Consider the following 19,611-nt stretch of genomic DNA (forward strand, 5'->3'; position numbering starts at 1 on the left):
CTCATAAAAAAACACAAAAAATACAAACAATAGCATTGTACTAAAATATGCTTGTATCAATCACTTATTTTCTAGCATCACAATGAACTCTTGATCAATATGGTTTATCTTCATATCTGGAGAAAAAGAGGCCAGAAGGATTATCCTTAGGTAACAATGCCAACCTCACAATTGGTTCAGCACCTTCATAATGTGTAAGAGTACCTCGGAAGGATTATCTTCATATTTGGATCGGTTCGGTTCAGATTTTTTTAGAATACTCATCCAAACCGAACCAAACCGAACCGCATGTAATTTTTATTTTGGATCGATTGACATTTTACCTCAAAACCAATCCAAACCGCACCGCGAACACCCTAATCATATGGATAGAATAGTTTAATTTGTACGTTGAATTAAATATTATGAAAAATTATGCACTTTAAAATACACTTTACCCTGCATACATCATTGCTCATAATGTTTGTCTTCTTCATTTTGTGTTGTTTAATATCTTGCATCATTGCAAAGCGTCATACTTGTTGGGCTTAAACCTTATAGAAGTCTTATGAAATCATATTTCTTGACATGTCTGACTGGTTTATTTTTTTTATTTTTTTTTATGTAGTATTTATAGTCATTTGATTGTCCTTATGAATTTTTTTTAATAACAGTAGTATTTATGGTCATTTTTTTCACTCATAAGAAAAAAAGTAGTATTTATATGGTCATTTTATAATTATTATCTCATGAGATTTGACCTTTGTCATTTGAGGTTACAAAATCAAACTCCCACCCTTAAGATGACACTTCATTGACTTTAAGTATAGATTGTATGAAAAAGTTTTAAACGAGTTTCACTTATATTTTATTTTGATTTTTATGTTATAATATTGTCAGTGAATTAGTCGAATTGATAAGTATTCAAGTCAAATCCTACTACCACAGTTTAAATCCTATATTAATGAGAGAACCTCGTTGATGAGTAATTTGTAAGTAGTTATGTCAGTTTTCCTTGAACTTTGAGATTTTTCACAATCATGGGAAACTTTACAACTCAATTCGCTTAAACTTCGTAATGTTCCCCTAAATATCGACGTTAGCTTAATCATTCAATTAATTTGTATTTCATTTTTCAATGACATTTTTTTTTAGTTTTATTTTAGACAAATTTTTATTAAAATCGTTTGGAAGAATCAAATTATTTTTCTGATTAACAAACAAAATTAAATGAGATTACTTAACTTGAAAATTTTAAACCAACTGAGCTATAATAAAAGTTTTCTAAAAGAATAATTGCCTACATAGATTAATATTGAATATGCATTTTAAAGGGAATAAAGAAATGTGATGCTCTTTACAACAACAAAAAAACAAAAGAAATATGATGTTTTTTTTAAGGGAAAAAATGTAATGTTGATGATAAGTATAAAACACGACTTCTCAAAAAAAAAAAAAAAAAAAAGTACTAACAATAGAAGTAATTATATATATATATATATCACATCTTGTTTTCTAACAGCAATTAATCCTTGATCAAAATGGCTTCTCTTCACTTCTAACAAAAAAGTGACCAGACGGACTACCATCATGTAGCAATGCCAAATTCACAATTGATTCAGCACCTTCATCAGGTGTTAGATAACCTGTATTGTAATTTATATCTGTTTTCACAAAGCCAGGACAAACAGCATTGATGCATATTGATGGATACTTCTTGGCTGCAACCCTTGTATAGGCACTTAGAGAAGCTTTTGAGATAATGTATGTAGACATATCATTATTAATAGGCCAACCATTGTTTTCTAGTGAACCCTCATTAAAATCGTTTAGAAATTTATTCAAAACTTCATCAATCTTTTCTTCTATAAGGTTTTCAACATCACTAAATACTTCCTTAGGCCATCCATTTGGAAGATTCTGCAAATAAAATTACATGAAAATGAGCATCATCTCCAATAGCCTAATATATCAAAAGGAAGAGTGAATATATAAATTGGTTCTCGAAATTATGAGCACCTATCAAAATAGTCTTCGAATATTACAAATTGGTCAAATGGATCCTTCGTTAACTTTGTCTTATTAGAGGTTATGATGTACTCCCTCTTGTAAAATCTATAAGCAACTATTCTTTTTTCAGATTCATTAAACAACTTATATATCATACATCAGTTGCTTAATGAATCTGAAAAAGAAATAGTGGCTTATAAATGTTACTGGAGTGAGTAACATGTTAAATTAACACGTGGCCTTGTACATAGATGCCACATAAAGGTCATGTCACCAAAAACTTCTATGACACGTTAAATTCATGTATATTTTTTTTCTTCAAATTCATTAAACAACTATCATTTAACAACTGATGTATGATAGTTGTTTAATGAACTTGAAAAAAGAAATAATAGCTTATAAATATTATTGGAGGGAGTAACATGTTAAATTAACACGCGACCTTGTACGCAGTTGCAACATAAAGGTCATGTCACCAAAAACTTCTACGCCAAATTAATTTCCATCTTATACTTCATATTTTATTGCCACGTGAGCTCTATGTAAGAGGCCATGTTCATTTAACGTATCACGCGATAGGATTAGGGTCTGACAATAGATAGAATTTAGTAGAGGGACATTTTGACTGATGTGTTACATTTGTAGTTTCTAGAAATGTATTTGTCAATACTTAAAAGTCAAATATATTTTGATTAATGCTCACAATTTGAAGATTAATTTGCCTAATTATTCTCAAAGTCAAACAACATATATACTTCAGATCAAATCAATGAAACATTTATCTCAGAAAATTTTCATTAGTTTAAGTTTCCAAATTAGCTTCCAAAGTAGTGCCACATACCTCCAACTTTCCCATGGATGAGGAAACATTGACAACTTTTGGTGAGCTTGAAAGCTGGAGAAGGGGAATAAATGCTTCAGTTAAGTCCTTGGCTCCATAATAGTTTGTTTTAATACCTAATTCAGTTTGTTCATATGTTTGAGTTATTATTTTACTCCAATCAATCTGGCCACCATTTTCCTGCAACCAGAAACAAGAAAACTTTATTTCTTAAAATCGAATTGATGAAGGAAGACACAAATTTCAAGGCTTGGCTAGAAATTGTTAAAAAATATATTGAATACAAATAATTTTAGGGAATGCTAACTTTAACACAAATAATTTTAGGGAATGCTAACTTTTAACACCCTAATTCCCACATTTTATTTTTATAATAAAAATACATTTACAATAAAGAAACACATAAGGGTGTCACACGTCTTCTATAAAAAAACTTCAAAAGTACTTCATTCAAATTAAAAACATAACAATGGAATAGTTTTCAAAAACTTTAAAGTACATGTTGCATCACAATTTCAACACCAAAACTAAATTCAAAAGAATTCTAAAATAGAGTCTAAAATGAAAAGAATCCTCAATCCCTAGTGTCACTGATCAGAGCTTTGACTCAATAAATACTCCTAAAAGCGATAAACAAAAAAGAGAAAGCTCCAATGCCATCCTCCGAAACTCGGTGCTACTTACTTTTGACCACATCAAGTATCTTATTCTCAATAATCATATCACATAAATACAAATACAAAGCTACTACCACATTTATCACGGTTAAGAATATTACTAGTAATTAACATATAAAAAGTACTTTGCTCAAAAAAAAAAACATATAAAAAGTACTGATGTCTTCTTAATTGGTTTCCACCACAAGAATCTCACAATTCAAAACATGTAAAAAAGAATATAAAAATCGTTTGATATAAAAAAAATATAATTCAAATAAATCGATTTTCAGGAACATATTTGTTACTAGTCAAAACAACTGGTTTATAGCATTCACAAAACAAACTTAATTAATTCAAAATGTATTGTTTGATTACAGTGATCCAAAATCAAATTAGCATGAATACATAAGTTTTATATTATTAATCATCGATTTCATATAGATTTCAGGCAAATATTTATTATCCGAAGGCAATCACGTCGTGTTTAGTAACAAAATAAACCTAATTCAATTTTGATATAGCACCGTAAAAAATAATAATAATAATTACAGCAACATGAAAAGCATCCTTTTAGCACCGTAACCCTTCGTTACTAGTTTTAATCTTTTCTGATAGTTTCTCTCAAAAAAAACGTTAACTTATTTACCAATTTAGTCCTTTATGTTTTGCTCTGTTCCTAATTTTAGTCCTTTCTATTCACGTTTTTTTGAGAGAAACTAACATAAAGGACTAAAACTAGTGACAAATCAAAACATAGAGGACCAAATTGATACAAATTATAGTTAAGGAACCAAATTGAGACAATCAATTAAGTTAAGGACCAGGTGATTGAATAAGCCTAAAATTAATAAAATACGACCAAATCGAAAACGAAAATAAAGATAAGGACCAAATTAAAAGGTTTAATAATGAAGGGACCGACGGATATATCAAGCTTATTAACAAAAGTACATCTATTAAGTAAAACTGCCTCAGCTTTTGGAGAAAAGTAATCATACTTCAATATTAGCAGCAACAAGAGCCTCACCGTCCACTTCTGCTCCAGTAATTCCAGCATTATTTACCTAAACAAAGTGTGTTTCAAATATTTGTAGTCATCAATCAATAACCTATAATTTTTCATTTGTAAAAAATTTCATGTGACTTGTATCAATGATTTATGAGACTCATGGATATAGCTCATCTTAAATTATCAACAAAGTCAATTTTAATTGAGAATCTCCAATTAATTAGTTCATTCTTATAGTCAAACTCAATTATGATCGAGAACCTCCTAACATATCAAAATCAATTTGAAGTCTTCATAATCACTTTTGATTCTCTCAAAATTGGATCTAAACATGCACTTCACTTTTTAAGTATATGTTTGGTTTTGCATTGACAAAAACTGACTCTAAATTTGATTCTAGTTAGATGTGAGTTGATTGTAAAATAATTTATGTTTAGATACATTATGATTATGTAAAAGTGAGTTAAACAATAATTTCAAACCTAAGATTTATTGTAGAGTCAAAAGATGCAAATTCTAGTTTGAAGTTAAAATCAATTCATAAGACAATAAATTATTTATACTCGAATAGATCCAAACATGTCAAAAGCAAAGATAAATTTGAACTTACCAAGATATCTAGTTTTCCAAATTGATTCTTGATAAAATCTACAAATGATCTTATACTCGCAGCATCTATGACATCAAGTTGATGAAAAACAACAAGACCAGGCAGAGAAAGATGTTTCAGCTTCTCAACAGCTTCAAGACCTCTCTTTTCATCTCTTGCAGTAAGCACCACAGTGATCCCTTTAGAAGCCAATTGATTGCATACTGCAAATCCTATTCCTTTGTTTGCTCCTGTAACAACTGCATACCTAGAAACAAAATTAACAAGGTGGTATTATGAGTCATTGTCACTAAGCTTGTGGTTGATCGTATATATATGTAAGGTATATTGAAGGAAAAAAAGGGTAAGGAAAATTAGATTATACGTTGTTGTTGCCTCTGCCATTGATATGGTAAGAGTGAGGTGCTAGCAAATATGAGTTGACCAAAATGAAGATTATAAATTAATATTGGTTTGTGGTACGTTATGTTTATAATTTTGTATCAATTCCTTCAAAAAAATAAAAAATAATTTTGTATCAATTGTCTTTAAATATTGGTTCCAACAACTATGTTACCGGCCAAAGAAATAATTTTTTATTTATGATAAAAAGAGTAAGTGAATTGAAGCCGGACCTCAAAGTTAAAGAATGTTTATAGAGTTACACATACAAATCAACTATCAAAAGAGATGAGAGTGTTAACTTCTTATCAACCGAGTCAAAAATATTTGACATAATTTTCTTTTTTGGTTTTTCGCAATACATGAATTATATAAGCATTGGTATATGTGTGCCCAATGATGATGGAGTTTTTGTTCTATCCAAAACCATGAATTTCTCTCTTTGGGTTATGTTCCTGTTGGAGAAGCTTTAGGTTTGTACAATGTCGACTTTGTGATGGATTTTAAAACAATCAATGACGTTGTTCACTTCAATAGATCTTATATTTTAGAATTTGGTCATATCCTATCAGGGTTCTAGAGACCCTTTCATTCACAGTTCGCAAACTCTCGGTTGGAGTTCAACAGGCGATAAACAAATGCAGTAGCTCATGTTTTAGTTGGAGAAGCCGTGTTATCAACTAGTCTCACTATTTATTTTCATATCCCGCATTGTACTACTGATATTATTATTAATAAAATGCTATAAACATCTCTTCTTTCAATAAAAAAAATAGGGAGTAAATTTTTTCCCTTGTGGTAATATATTTCATTTTGCCTTGTTAAAAAAAAAAAAGTATTTTAGTGCCCTATTCTCAAATGTATGTATAGGAGATATCGCTAGGGATGGGTAGCGCACTTGGTTAAGTTAAGATATTAAAAAGTTAAGAAGCTAAAGGTATAGGGTTTGAATCCTAAAAAGGGAGAAAATACTAACATATCAATTAACATACTACAAAGACTTGAATTCGGATCCCACAATTGATGAGAGAATCTCATTGATGAGTAATATGTAAGTAACTAACCTCACGGTCCTAATGAGCCGCTAAAATACAACTCGCTTAAAAGTTATGATTTGACATGTTTTAAAACTCGAGGAACCATGTTGATGGGAACAGATGAGACTGGATTTCCATCGAGTCTGACTCAGCTACTCTTGTGCAAGCTCTATTGTCTCGGAGCCATGGTGATTCGGATTTCTATGCTATTGTTTCTAGTATTATTTATCAGTTATCTTTACATTCTAACTTCGAGGTGAAGTTTGTTAGGAGACAAGCGAACATGGTTGCTCATACTTTAGCTAGGGCAACCTGTTCTTGGGCTAATCACCATATTTTTTATTCTTATCCTACTTGTATTGAACATTTGTTGGTTAATAATAATAGTTAACTTTATTTTGGTAAAAAAAATAAAAAATAAACTCGAGGGACCAAAAATGTGTATTTTAAATTGGGAGGACCAACAATAGTATAGATGACATCTACTAATATGGTGTGACACCAGGGGTACATCTTTAACTATTTGGTTAGGGTTCAATTCCTGGTCGAACTTTATTCTCTTTAGTGAAACACAAGTAGAAAAAAATCAATACAAAGTAATTGTTTTCAGCCCATAATTATCCTGCATGTATCTTTCACAATTTGTTTTTTGACAACAACCAATCTTTGATCAAAATGGTTTCTCTTCATTTCTAACAAAAAAGTGACCAGAACTACCATCAGATAGCAATGCCAACCTCAGAATTGATTCAGCACCTTCATCAGGTGTTAGATAACCTGTATTGTAAGTACTATCTGTTTTCACAAAGCCAGGACAAACAACATTGATGCATATTGATGGATACTTTCTAGCCACAACCCTTGTATAGGCATTTAGAGCAACTTTTGAGATAATGTAAGTAGACAAATTATTATCAGGCCAACCTTTGTTTTCTAGTGACCCCTCTTTAAAATCCTTTAGAAATTGATTCAAAACTTCATCAATCTTTTCTTCTGTAAGTTCTTCAACATCACTCAATACTTCCTTAGGCCATCCATTTGGAAGTTTCTGCAAATAAAATTGCATGAAAATGAGCATCATCTACAATAGCCTAATATATCAAAATAAGAGTGAATTTATAAATTGATTCTCAAAATTATTAGAACCGGTCATATATAGTCTCTGAATTTTACAAATTGGTCAAAAGGATCCTTTCGTTGAATTGGTACTGTTAGAAGTTATGATGTAGTCCTTCTTGTCATGCATATAAGCAACTATTTCTTTTTTAAATTCATAAAATAACTTATATATATTTATATATGATATATCAATTATTTAATAAATTTAAAAAATAATAATGACTTATACATATTACCAGAAGGAGTAACATGTTATATTAACGTGTGGCCTTAGTGTGCAGATGCCACATAAATGTCATGTTACCAAAAACCTTCTATGGCACATTAAATTCATTAATATTATATCATCTCTAGAGCTACCACCTCGGGAGCCACAAATAAACTTGCATCTTATATTTCATATTTTATTGCCACTTGAGATCTATGTAAGAGGCCACATGTTCAATTAAGGTATCACCTCATAGGCTCAAACAATATATAAAAGTTAGTAGAGGGACATTTTGACACATGTGCAGTTCTGTTTCTGAGATTTTGATGGTATGAGGCAAAAGCACAACTTGGACGCTATGAGCATTTATAAATGCAAAGTCAATAATAATTATGTACGCAACAATATGTTATATCATATCTTTCTTCAACAAAAAAAAAAAGATGTGAAGTTTTTCAATAATTTTAATGAAAAACTTATTTCTACACATGCAACAATCATCGACATAGATCCCCGTGAGCTTTGCTTAGTTGGTAGAGATATTACATTTTATATGCAGGGGCCGGGGTTTGAACCCCGAACACTCCACTTCTCCACAATTAAATATAGGCACTAGACTATTTGACAAAAAAAAAAAATCATCGACATAGTTAAGAGAATTTGATAAGCAATTGAAGCATTTGACAAACTCATGAATTTCAAATGTTGACATCAACACATTTAACAAAGATATTTGTAATACTTTTAATACATAAAAAATCATTTGCGTCAACATTCGACAAATACTTATGAAAAAACGCAGCCTCATAATTTGTTTAAGATTTTTTTTAATTCATCATTTCCAATGATTTTAAGGTTCTTGCAGCAAATAAAAGTTCAACAATACTTTTAAATACTTCAAACTGCTCAAAACTAATTTTCAATAAAACTATTGTCATATCAACAACCATAAAAGCAATGATTGACTCTAAATGATTCCTCGGTGATTGTATTTGCTTATCATTATCATTATCACCATATTGTCTTTTTCTAAAGCTGCAACACTTTGTCGAAAGTGTCGGCTCTACACTCATATCAAATGCAAGGCTTTTGGCTACGATCATACTAGGTTTTATTTCTATATTTTTCAAAGTATAAGATTATACCTTACACTTTTTTTTTTTTTTTTTTTAAATATTGGGGCCCATATTTTAGAATTATTTTTTGGGATATAGGATTGTTGTCCTCTTCACCCTGCCTTAGATATAGTCCTGCTAATGTGTTACATTTCTAGTTTTTAAAAATGTATTTGCTAATTCTTAACGGAAAAGCTTCATATTTTAATTTTCGATATATTGAATGTATAAGTTTTTATAAAAACTTACTATCTAAAGTTCTTAAGGAGTGCCTTAGAACAGTCATTGACATTTCTTTTAAAAGTTAAATACTATTTTGACTATGCTCACAATTTGAGGATTAATTTGCCTATTTATTCTCAAAGTTAAACAACATATATACCTCAAATCAAATCAATGAAATATTTAACTTAGAAAATTTTCATTAGTTTAAGTGTTTCTAAATAATCTTCCAAAGCAGTGCCACATACCTCCAACTTTCCCATGGATGCGGAAACATTGACAACTTTTGGTGAGCTTGAAAGCTGGAGAAATGGAATAAGGGCTTCTGTCAAGTCCTTTGCTCCATAGTAGTTTGTTTTAATACCTAATTCAGTTTGTTCATAGGTTTGAGTTATTATTTTACTCCAATCAATCTGGCCACCATTTTCCTGTAACCAGAAACAAGAAAACTTTATTTCTTATGATTGAATTGTGAAGGAAGACACAAATTTCAAGGTATGACTTGAAATTGTTAATAAATTTGACTAATATTAACAATCTGTTTCTTCATACAAGAGGAAATAATTTTCAGTTAATTTTCATATGTTTGGCATATATTGACTACAAGTAATCATTCTTTATATGCTTAATTGCAGTTTTGGCCTCCTAAATATCACAATCTTGCGATTTTTATCCCTTATAAAAAAAATATCAAATCAGCCCATATATTTACCCCATTTTGCACTTTCGGTCCCCCAGACCAATTTTGACCAAATCAATGTATACGTGACACCCACATCACTTAAAATGAGGTGCCACGTGTGACTTTATATTTTCTTAGGGGGTCAAAATCGTAAGATGGTGATATTTAGAGACCAAAACTGTAATTAAGTCTAATAAATAAAATGATCTGGGTGCCACGTAAGCATTGACCTAATTAAAATTGGTCTGAGGGGCCTTACTTGGGGTAAACTTAGGAGTTAATTTGTTATTATTTATTATAGGAGGACAAAATCATAAAACTGTAATACTTAAGGGTCAAAACTGTAACTAAACTATCTTTATATTAATTTAACAGTCGCAATTGGATCACAATTCTTGACATGGCGAGGAATCACAATCAAATGCAATGCAGTTGATGCAGCTTCAACCATGATTGCAATGACATCAAAAGCCATGATGCTGCAGTCCATGGATCACGATCACTAACCTTTTTCTATAACTTTATAACTACACAAAATTTCATATTCGGATTGCGACAAATCAAATAAAGCTCATCTCAAAGTAAAACCATTTTTGCTTGGACTACAAACACAATCAACCAAAACCTAAATGAAATTGTATTAACAAAAGTTATAATAATAACAATTTAAAAAAAAAAAAAAATTAAATTAGTTCAATTGGTGGAACAGACACCCAAATCCAAACCAATACCACCAAATCAACCGAAGTTGGTTTTAATTATTATTCTGAAATTAATGGACATGTTAAGTACATTTATTAAGTAAAACAGCCTCAGCTTTTGGGGGAAAGTAATCATACCACAATTTTAGCAGCAGCAAGAGCTTCACCGTCTACTTGTGCTCCAGGAATCCCAGCATTGTTTACCTAAACAAAGTGTTTCAAATATTTGTAGTCATTCAAGATGAACTAGAAACTATCTCGCATATATAATAATAACCTATAATTTTTCATTTGTAAAATATTTTGTGTGACTGTATCAATGAAACTCATGGATATAGCTCATCTTAAGTGTTCAACAAAGTAAATATTTTTCAACCTTAAAAGAAATTTTTTTTGAAAAAATGACTTCAATTTTTCAGAAACAAAGTCAAGTCAATTCTAATTGAGAACCTCGAATTAGTTCAATCTTAGAGACAAACTCAATTATAATCGAGAACCTCCTAGCATCAAAATAAGTTTGAAGTCTTCAGAATCACTTTTGACTCTCAAAATTGAATCTAAACATGCCCTTCACTTTTTTAGCGTGTGTTTGGTTTTGGGGTGACAAATATTGTCTCTAAATTTGATTCTAGCTAGATGTGTCTTGAATATAGCGTAATTTATGTTTAGATACATTATGTGTAAAGGTGAATTAAATAATAAATTCAAACCTAAAATATATTGTAGAGTCAAAAGATGTAGATTCTAGTTTGAAGTTAAAATCAATTCACAGGACAAAATAAATTATATCTTTTTGAATATGTCCAAACATGTCAAAATCAATTCTACACCACAAACTCAATTTTACCTCTCTAAAAACGGAATGAAACATACAATAAATTGAATCACTATTTTAGATCATGTGCAAATTCAAAATTCAGATATATTTTGTGTACTTCTCTAGAAACACATAAGAAACATGAAAATGACAAAAGACAAGATAAATTTGAACTTTCTTACCAAGATATCTAGTTTACCAAATTGATTCTTGATAAAATCTACAAATGATCTTATACTTGCATGATCTATGACATCAAGTTGTTGGAAAACAACAAGACCAGGCAAAGAAAGCTGTTTCAATTTCTCAACAGCTTCAAGACCTCTCTTTTCATCTCTTGCAGTAAGCACCACAGTGATCCCTTTAGAAGCCAATTGATTGCATACTGCAAATCCTATTCCTTTGTTTGCTCCTGTAACAACTGCATATCTAGAAACAAGATTAACAAGGTTGTATTATGTGTCATTGTCATGAAGCTTTTGGTTAACTGTGTGTGTCTATATATATATATATATATTGAAGGTGTGTTTAAAAAAAAAAAAATGTAAGGTATATTGAAGAAACAAAAGGGTAAGAAAAATTAGATTCTACATTGTTGTTGCTTCTGCCATTGATATGGTAAGAGTGAGGTGCTAGCAAATATGTGTTGACCAAAATGAAGATTATAAATTAAAATGGGTTTGTAGTTATATGTTTATAACTTTCTATTAATTATCTTTAAATATTAGTTCCAACAACTATTTTACCAGCCAAAGAAAATATTCTTTATTTTATGATAAAAAGAGTAAGTGAATCCCCGTGAGCTTAGCTCAGTTGGTAGGGATATTGCATATTATATGCAGGAGCTGGGGTTCGAACCCCGGACACTCCACTTCTCCACAATTAAATTGTGTGAGCTCTAACCACTAGGCTACTTGACCAAAAAAAAAAAAAAAAGAGTAAGTGAATTGAAAGCCGGACCTCAAAGTTAAAGAGTCTTTATAGAGGTACACTTACAAATCAGCTATCATAGAGGTGAGAGAGTTAACTTGTTACCAACTGAGTCAAAAATAATCGACATAATTTTTCGTTTTTCGTATAAGCAATAAATTTTTGTTTTAATAATGTTTTTTTTTTTATGAAGTTTTGTGGGAATTACGTTTTAATAGGAATCTTTTTATTGCGCTAGCGCGTGTAGATTATCAACGAAATATTATAGAAATTTTGCGTGTAAATTGCAAACGATATTTTATATAACTCTTTTATATAAATTAAAATGATAAGTATAGATATTTGTGACTTTCAAATGTATCAAACTCAACAAATCATATTTATCTTTTTCAATGACAACAATAATATAACAAATATAATAAAAAATTCTTATATTTTTTAATCACAACAACAATATAACATTATTATAGAAAAATTTATGTAAGAGTATAATTGAAATAACAAAAAAGTTTGCCCAAAATCCAGATTTAGTGTAGTAGTTATTATTTATTTCCTCAATAATAATTTATATGATTTTGGATTAGTAATGCCACATGTATAAACTGCAACTGTTCAAGCGCAATATTGATGATTCCTTTTCGCAATCTATGAATTTTATAAGCATTGGTATATGTGTGTCTGATGATGATGAAGTTTTTCTTCTAGCCAAAACCATAAATTTATCTCCTTGAGTTCTGCTCCAGTTGGCGAAGCTTTAGGTTTGTTTAATGATGTAGAATGATTAAGTGCATGAAGATGGATATTGTCAACTTTGTTGTGGATTCTAAAACAATCAACGACATTTTTTACTCCAACAAACCTTATGTTTCAAAATTTGGTCATATCATATCATGGTGCCAGAGACTTTCACATTTTTTTTAGAGAGTGATAAATTAATACTTATGATTAATATATTTTTAAGTTTAAGAATATTATAACAACATATATTAAAAAAAAATCAATACAAAGTAATTGTTTTCAGCCAATAATTATCTATCTTTCACATTGTTTTCTTACAACAAATATTAATCCTTGCTCAAAATGGTTTCTCCTCATTTCTAACAAAAAAGTGACCAGAACTACCATCAGATAGCAATGCCAACCTCAGAATTGATTCAGCACCTTCATCAGGTGTTAGATAACCTGTATTGTAATTTATATCTGTTTTCACAAAGCCAGGACAAACAGCATTGATGCATATTGATGGATACTTCTTGGCTGCAACTCTTGTATAGGCACTTAGAGAAGCTTTTGAGATAATGTATGTAGACATGCTATTAATAGGCCAACCTTTATTTTCTACTAGTGATCCCTCTTTAAAATCCTTTAGAAATTGATTCAAAACTTCATCAATCTTTTCTTCTGTAAGGTTTTCAATATCACTCAGTACCTCCTTAGGCCATCCATTAGGAAGTTTCTGCAAATAAAATTGCATGAAAATGAGTATTATCCTCCAATTGCATAATAGTTCAAAGTGAAATAACATATAGCACTTTAAATCCAATGAATGAAGCATTAATACATTTTAAGTAGTTTCGAGTTCAAACCCTCGGCTCGGTTAGTGAGCTAAAGGACAACAAAGAATTTTTAAAAAGGTTGTCGAGAGTTCAAACCCTGAAAATTTACATAACCACTAACTTACTAACATTTGTCTATAAAAAAAAAAACTAACGAACAATTTGATTTAGATATTTTCATTAGATAAGTTTCTAAATAAGTTTCCCTAAAAAAAAATCTAAATAAGTTACCAAAGAAAGTAGCAGAAGTTATTAGTATCATATACCTCCAACTTTCCCATGGATGAGGAAACATTGACAACTTTTGGTGAGCTTGAAAGCTGGAGAAGGGGAATAAGTGCTTCAGTTAAGTCCTTGGCTCCATAATAGTTTGTTTTAATACCTAATTCAGTTTCTTCATATGTTTGAGTTATTATTTTACTCCAATCAATCTGGCCACCATTTTCCTACAACCAAAAACAAGAAAACTTTATTTCTTAAGCATGACTTGCAATTGTTAATAAATTTAACTAATGTTAACAATCTCTATATCGAATGAAGTAATAACCAAGGTTTTAAGTCGCTTTAACAGTCGCGGTAGGATCACAATGGTTGATGTTGCGGAGAATCACAATCATTTTGAACTTAATGGATTAGCATGTTTAAGTAAATCTCATTAATTTAAGTTAAACTGCCTCGGCTTTCCGGGGAAAGAAATCATACCGCAGTATTAGCAGCAGCCAGAGCCTCACCGTCGACTTGTGCTCCAGGAATTCCAGCATTGTTTACCTAAGAAAAGTTTGGAGTTTCAAATATTTGTGATCATTCAAGATGAATTGAAAACTATTTCACACACAGACAGAACCATATAATAATAGCTTATAATTTTTCAACTGTAAAATATTTTATTTGACAAGGTATATCAATGAAACTCAATGGATATAGCTCATCTAAAATTATCAGTAAAGTAAACAATTTCAACCTTTAATGAAAAAAAAATGCACTCGAATATCAACGGTTGATTCTGTTGTTACTTGTTATGATTTGTGTTTGCAAACGTTCACTGAAAAGTGAGTCAAGCTACAAGCCTACAAATACTAAGTTTTACATTAAAATCAATTTTAAAGACAAAATTAATTCTAATGATGAACTTCAAACATACCACCAAAAACAATTTTAAAAATCTTTATAATCACTTTTGCCTCTCAAAATTGAATCCAAACAAGCACTAAATTAAATCACTCATATTAGATCAACCAAATCCAAAATTCAGATATACTCTCTATCTACTTATACAAACTTTGATATAAATTTGAATTCTCTTACCAAAAGATCTAGATTACCAAATTGATTCTTGATAAAATCTACAAATGATCTTATACTTGCATGATCTATGACATCAAGTTGATGAAAAACAACAAGACCAGGCAAAGAAAGCTGTTTCAATTTCTCAACAGCTTCAAGACCTCTCTTTTCATCTCTTGCAGTAAGCACCACAGTGATCCCTTTAGAAGCCAATTGCTTGCATACTGCAAATCCTATTCCTTTGTTTGCTCCTGTAACAACTGCATATCTAGAAACAAGATTATTATGAGTTATTATGATTAAGCTTATGTTAATTTAATGGCATATATATGTAGGGTATTTTGAAGAATAAAAGGATTTACCTTTTTGTTGCTTCTGCCATTGATATGAATAAAGAAAAGTGCTAGCAAGTATGAGTGGACTAAAATAAAATAAAAATGGGGTTGTGGTTGTGTTTATATATAATAATAACTTTATACTATCAAGAGTTTCAAGTAAAAGTTGATACTTGATAGTAGAGTAGTGATATTTGAAAAACCATTTCATACAATTTTTGGTAACAACTTCCTTTTTCTCTCTTTTGATTGGTTAAAAATAATGGAGAGAGAAAAAGGAAGAGAGAGAATAAGAGGATAATGTGAGTATGAGAGAGAAAGTTGTCAAAAAGTTGTCACAAAGTGGACGTACATATATCATTTCTCTTGATAGTAAATGCAATGTCAAAGTTAATGTTCTAATCATTGTTGTCAAAATTCTGACTTAAATCCTAAAATTCAGGATTTTGCAACTTTCTTCACTTTCAACGACTCAAATCTATAGTAGAATCCTAAAATAGGAAAAATTCATCGATTTTGATTGCGATTTTACGATTTCTTATAAACTAAGTAATTTATGACTATATACCATTTATAACATATATTTAGTATTATTATTTTTTGGTAAAATCCATCGATTTTGAATGCGATTTTACAATTTTCTATATCGATTCTATAAAAGTTCTTAGGTAAAATCCTTCGATTTTGATTGCGATTTTACGAGTTCCGATTTTACTATTCCCTTTTGACCTGAAGTAAAATCCCGATTTTGACAACCTTGGTTCCAATAATGTTTCTTTTTGTTTTCAACTTATCATGAACATCAATTGTTGTTGGACCACTCTTTGGTTGAAACAAAAACAAGTTGTCACATTTTATAAGTTTCTCTCCATTGTTTTTTTAGAGGAAAAAATTCATCGATCTCATTGCATTAGATAAAGTGTCAATACAAAGCGGTACTTCAATAAACAATTGAGAGCTAGTTTTAATGGTAATGTATGTGCTTATTCAGCGATCCCATTTGCTTGTCCTTTAATAAAGTCAACCTTAGTTAGAGTCGTTAAAAGATGTGATGAACAACCGTCTACAGTGATGAATGATGTTGTCAAACTCATTGTTATTACTGTTATTAACATTAAATACATCGACAACAATCTTTGAATCAAGAGAAAAATTCGTGTTAACAAAACCAAAATCAGTCACCCATTACAAGCTTGACAAAGTCCTGACGCTTCATCGACATCCACTGAACACAATGGGGAGAATCAGGGGGTTTTTGCTAGCACAAACACAAAGCACTTTTCGGCATCGCGAATACACATACTACTTATTATTGATAGAAGAGAATGATGCATCAACGTTACATTTAAATCTATCAGATGCACATTGTTGTCATCGTGCACAATGTATATTGCTCAACCCTAGTATATTCGTAGTAGTTGTTGTTCTGAACAATTCTTGTGCAAGTTTCTAGTGTTCTAACATATGCAAAACATGTTTGAATACTTGGTGGTCGTTTCGTCTACTTTTTTCCTTAATTTCACATTCCGACTAGGCATGGCAACAAAATCCATGTCCACGGATACCCGCCCAAACCAACCCCGTTTTGACTGGGTTTGAGGGGATATAGTTACCCACCCCGAATCCATACCCAAACCCTACCCAAATATAAGAAAATTACCTTTTTACCCCTTTATTACCCCTCTTATATAAATAGAAACTCAAACCCTAAAAACCATTTCACCACATGTGTCTGTCAGACGATGGCACTCACTCGAGTTATCCCTCTTCTTCTTGGACATCTCACACCATTATCACCATCATCTTCTGGTGTTTTTCTTAATGATTTATGCTTAATTTTTTTTGGATTTTATTTTATTTTTTGTTATGTTCGATTCGGTTTGTTATGTTCCGTTTGTTATCTCTCTCTGTTTGTTTGTTTATTATTTTATTTTTTGTTATGTTCGATTCTGTTTGCGAAGACTATCAATATTTTTGTTAATTTTAAAGTTTGGTGGAATCAATGGAATGAGATTTGTAACACGTACAAACACACGAACAACAACACAATTGTATTAGTGTTTATTGGTTAATACGACTTTTTGTGACTAATGTTATGTGATGGAAATACCGGTGCAGAAGAGATTTATTTAAACAGTGCTGCTATATATAAGAAAAAATCATCTATCAAAAAATAAATAAATAAATAAATAAATAAATATATATATATATATATATATATATATATATATATATATATATATATATATATATATATATATATATATATAAGAAAAAATCAAATAAATAAATAAATAAATAAAGTTTTAGAAGTTAGAACATTCATCTATTTTATCCCTCGTTTCATCCATTTTATCACTCGCATTAAATTAGAATTTCATTGGGGACGGGGATGGGGGTAATACCCAAACCCATTGGGGACGGGTACCGGGATGAGATTCAATTTTTCATCCCCATTAAATATAGGTAGAGTAATGGGTATATATATATATATATATATATATATATATATATATATATATATATATATATATATATATATATATATATATAAGAAAAAATCAAATAAATAAATAAATAAAGTTTTAGAAGTTAGAACATTCATCTATTTTATCCCTTGTTTCATCCATTTTATCACTCGCATTAAATTAGAATTTCATTGGGGACGGGGATGGGGGTAATACCCAAACCCATTGGGGACGGGTACCGGGATGAGATTCAATTTTTCATCCCCATTAAATATAGGTAGAGTAATGGGTACATATATATATATATATATATATATATATATATATATATATAAGAAAAAATCAAATAAATAAATAAATAAAGTTTTAGAAGTTAGAACATTCATCTATTTTATCCCTCGTTTCATCCATTTTATCACTCGCATTAAATTAGAATTTCATTGGGGACGGGGATGGGGGTAATACCCAAACCCATTGGGGACGGGTACCGGGATGAGATTCAATTTTTCATCCCCGTTAAATATAGGTAGAGTAACGGGTACATATACAGAAGTACGGGGTGGGGATGGGGAAGCCGATACCCGTCCCCACCCCGTCCCATTGCCATGCCTAATTCCGACGCTTCTACATACTCAAAGCACGGTTGCAAATAATTATATCCATTGATTTATTCCTTCTGTTCTCTCTAATAGTATAGTTTTGAAAATATAAATATAGACTTGATATTAAATGAATTTAAATCTTTTTTGTACATTTAAAACCATTTATAAATTTTAATATTGGAAAAGAAATGAAAAGCATTCTAAATCAAATTTTGCTACTTCGTGATTCTTAAAATTTATTCCCAAATTATTCATTTTTGTTTTGTTACTCCTAAATTTATTCATTTAGACAAAAGAAACACCGTTTTTTTTTTTCTCTTGAGATTCACTTTCATACGCGAATATATATTTTTTATTCAGATTAATAAATTTACAGAGTGTGGTTTTGAAGAAAATTGTGGAAGGCAAAAGTTATATGAGTGGACCTTATCATTCCGTGACATCAAATTGTGATTGGCATATGTTTCACCACGTTCGTTCCACCCAATCCATCAAGACATCTAATTAAATTAATATTAATTTTTTAATGGAATTGTTCCATCAAAATAAAATGGTTTGAAAGAAATTGGAGGTTTTGCATTGAAATAAGAACGACAGAGAAAAATACCATAGTATTTTATACCATAGAAAAATACTATTTTTTTGTCAAGTAGCCTAGTGACTAGAATGCACACAATTTAATTGTGGAGAGGTGGGATGTCCGGGATTCGAATCCCAACACCTGCATATAATATACAATATCCCTTCCAACCGAATTTAACTCATGAGGATAAAAGAATACCATTTTTTTTGTAGATAAAAAAATAACAATTATGTCTTTGTGAATATAGCTCAGTTGGCAGGAACATGCATTATTATATGCAGGGGTTGAGGTTTGAACACAGATACCCCACTTATTCATCTTGAAAAAGGTGAATTCTAGCCACTAAACTATTTGAAATAATAATAATAATAAATACCAATTCTTAACAAAAAAGAAACAGAAAAATACAAATTCAATTCGTCAAAAAAAAAAAAAAATACAAATTCAATAATATTTTGTGTGG

The 19,611-nt window shown here is 30.3% G+C and overlaps 3 protein-coding genes across 3 annotated transcripts; all 3 read right to left on the reverse strand.

Moving 5' to 3' along the window:
* Positions 1-1,351: 1,351 nt before the first annotated feature.
* On the reverse strand, positions 1,352-5,602 carry LOC25500936 ((+)-neomenthol dehydrogenase). The gene is made up of 5 exons (XM_013589443.3): positions 5,473-5,602; positions 5,109-5,355; positions 4,488-4,553; positions 2,831-3,010; positions 1,352-1,899 (listed from the first exon to the last, which is right to left on the reverse strand). The coding sequence occupies exons 1-5, from the start codon at positions 5,490-5,492 to the stop codon at positions 1,516-1,518; spliced, it is 897 nt and encodes a 298-aa protein (XP_013444897.2). The 5' UTR covers positions 5,493-5,602; the 3' UTR covers positions 1,352-1,515.
* Positions 5,603-6,978: 1,376 nt separating this feature from the next.
* Positions 6,979-12,070, reverse strand: LOC25500937 ((+)-neomenthol dehydrogenase). The gene is made up of 5 exons (XM_024773505.2): positions 11,982-12,070; positions 11,573-11,819; positions 10,712-10,777; positions 9,439-9,618; positions 6,979-7,574 (listed from the first exon to the last, which is right to left on the reverse strand). The coding sequence occupies exons 1-5, from the start codon at positions 11,999-12,001 to the stop codon at positions 7,197-7,199; spliced, it is 891 nt and encodes a 296-aa protein (XP_024629273.2). The 5' UTR covers positions 12,002-12,070; the 3' UTR covers positions 6,979-7,196.
* Positions 12,071-13,289: 1,219 nt separating this feature from the next.
* Positions 13,290-15,646, reverse strand: LOC25500941 ((+)-neomenthol dehydrogenase). Its single transcript, XM_039828535.1, has 5 exons — positions 15,523-15,646; positions 15,182-15,428; positions 14,579-14,644; positions 14,143-14,322; positions 13,290-13,776 (listed from the first exon to the last, which is right to left on the reverse strand). Exons 1-5 carry the CDS (start codon positions 15,540-15,542, stop codon positions 13,396-13,398), a joined length of 894 nt encoding a protein of 297 aa, XP_039684469.1. The 5' UTR covers positions 15,543-15,646; the 3' UTR covers positions 13,290-13,395.
* Between the last annotated feature and the right edge of the window lie 3,965 nt (positions 15,647-19,611).

Source organism: Medicago truncatula, chromosome 8, assembly GCF_003473485.1.
Source record: "Medicago truncatula cultivar Jemalong A17 chromosome 8, MtrunA17r5.0-ANR, whole genome shotgun sequence".
In the NCBI taxonomy this organism is placed as follows: domain Eukaryota; kingdom Viridiplantae; phylum Streptophyta; class Magnoliopsida; order Fabales; family Fabaceae; genus Medicago; species Medicago truncatula.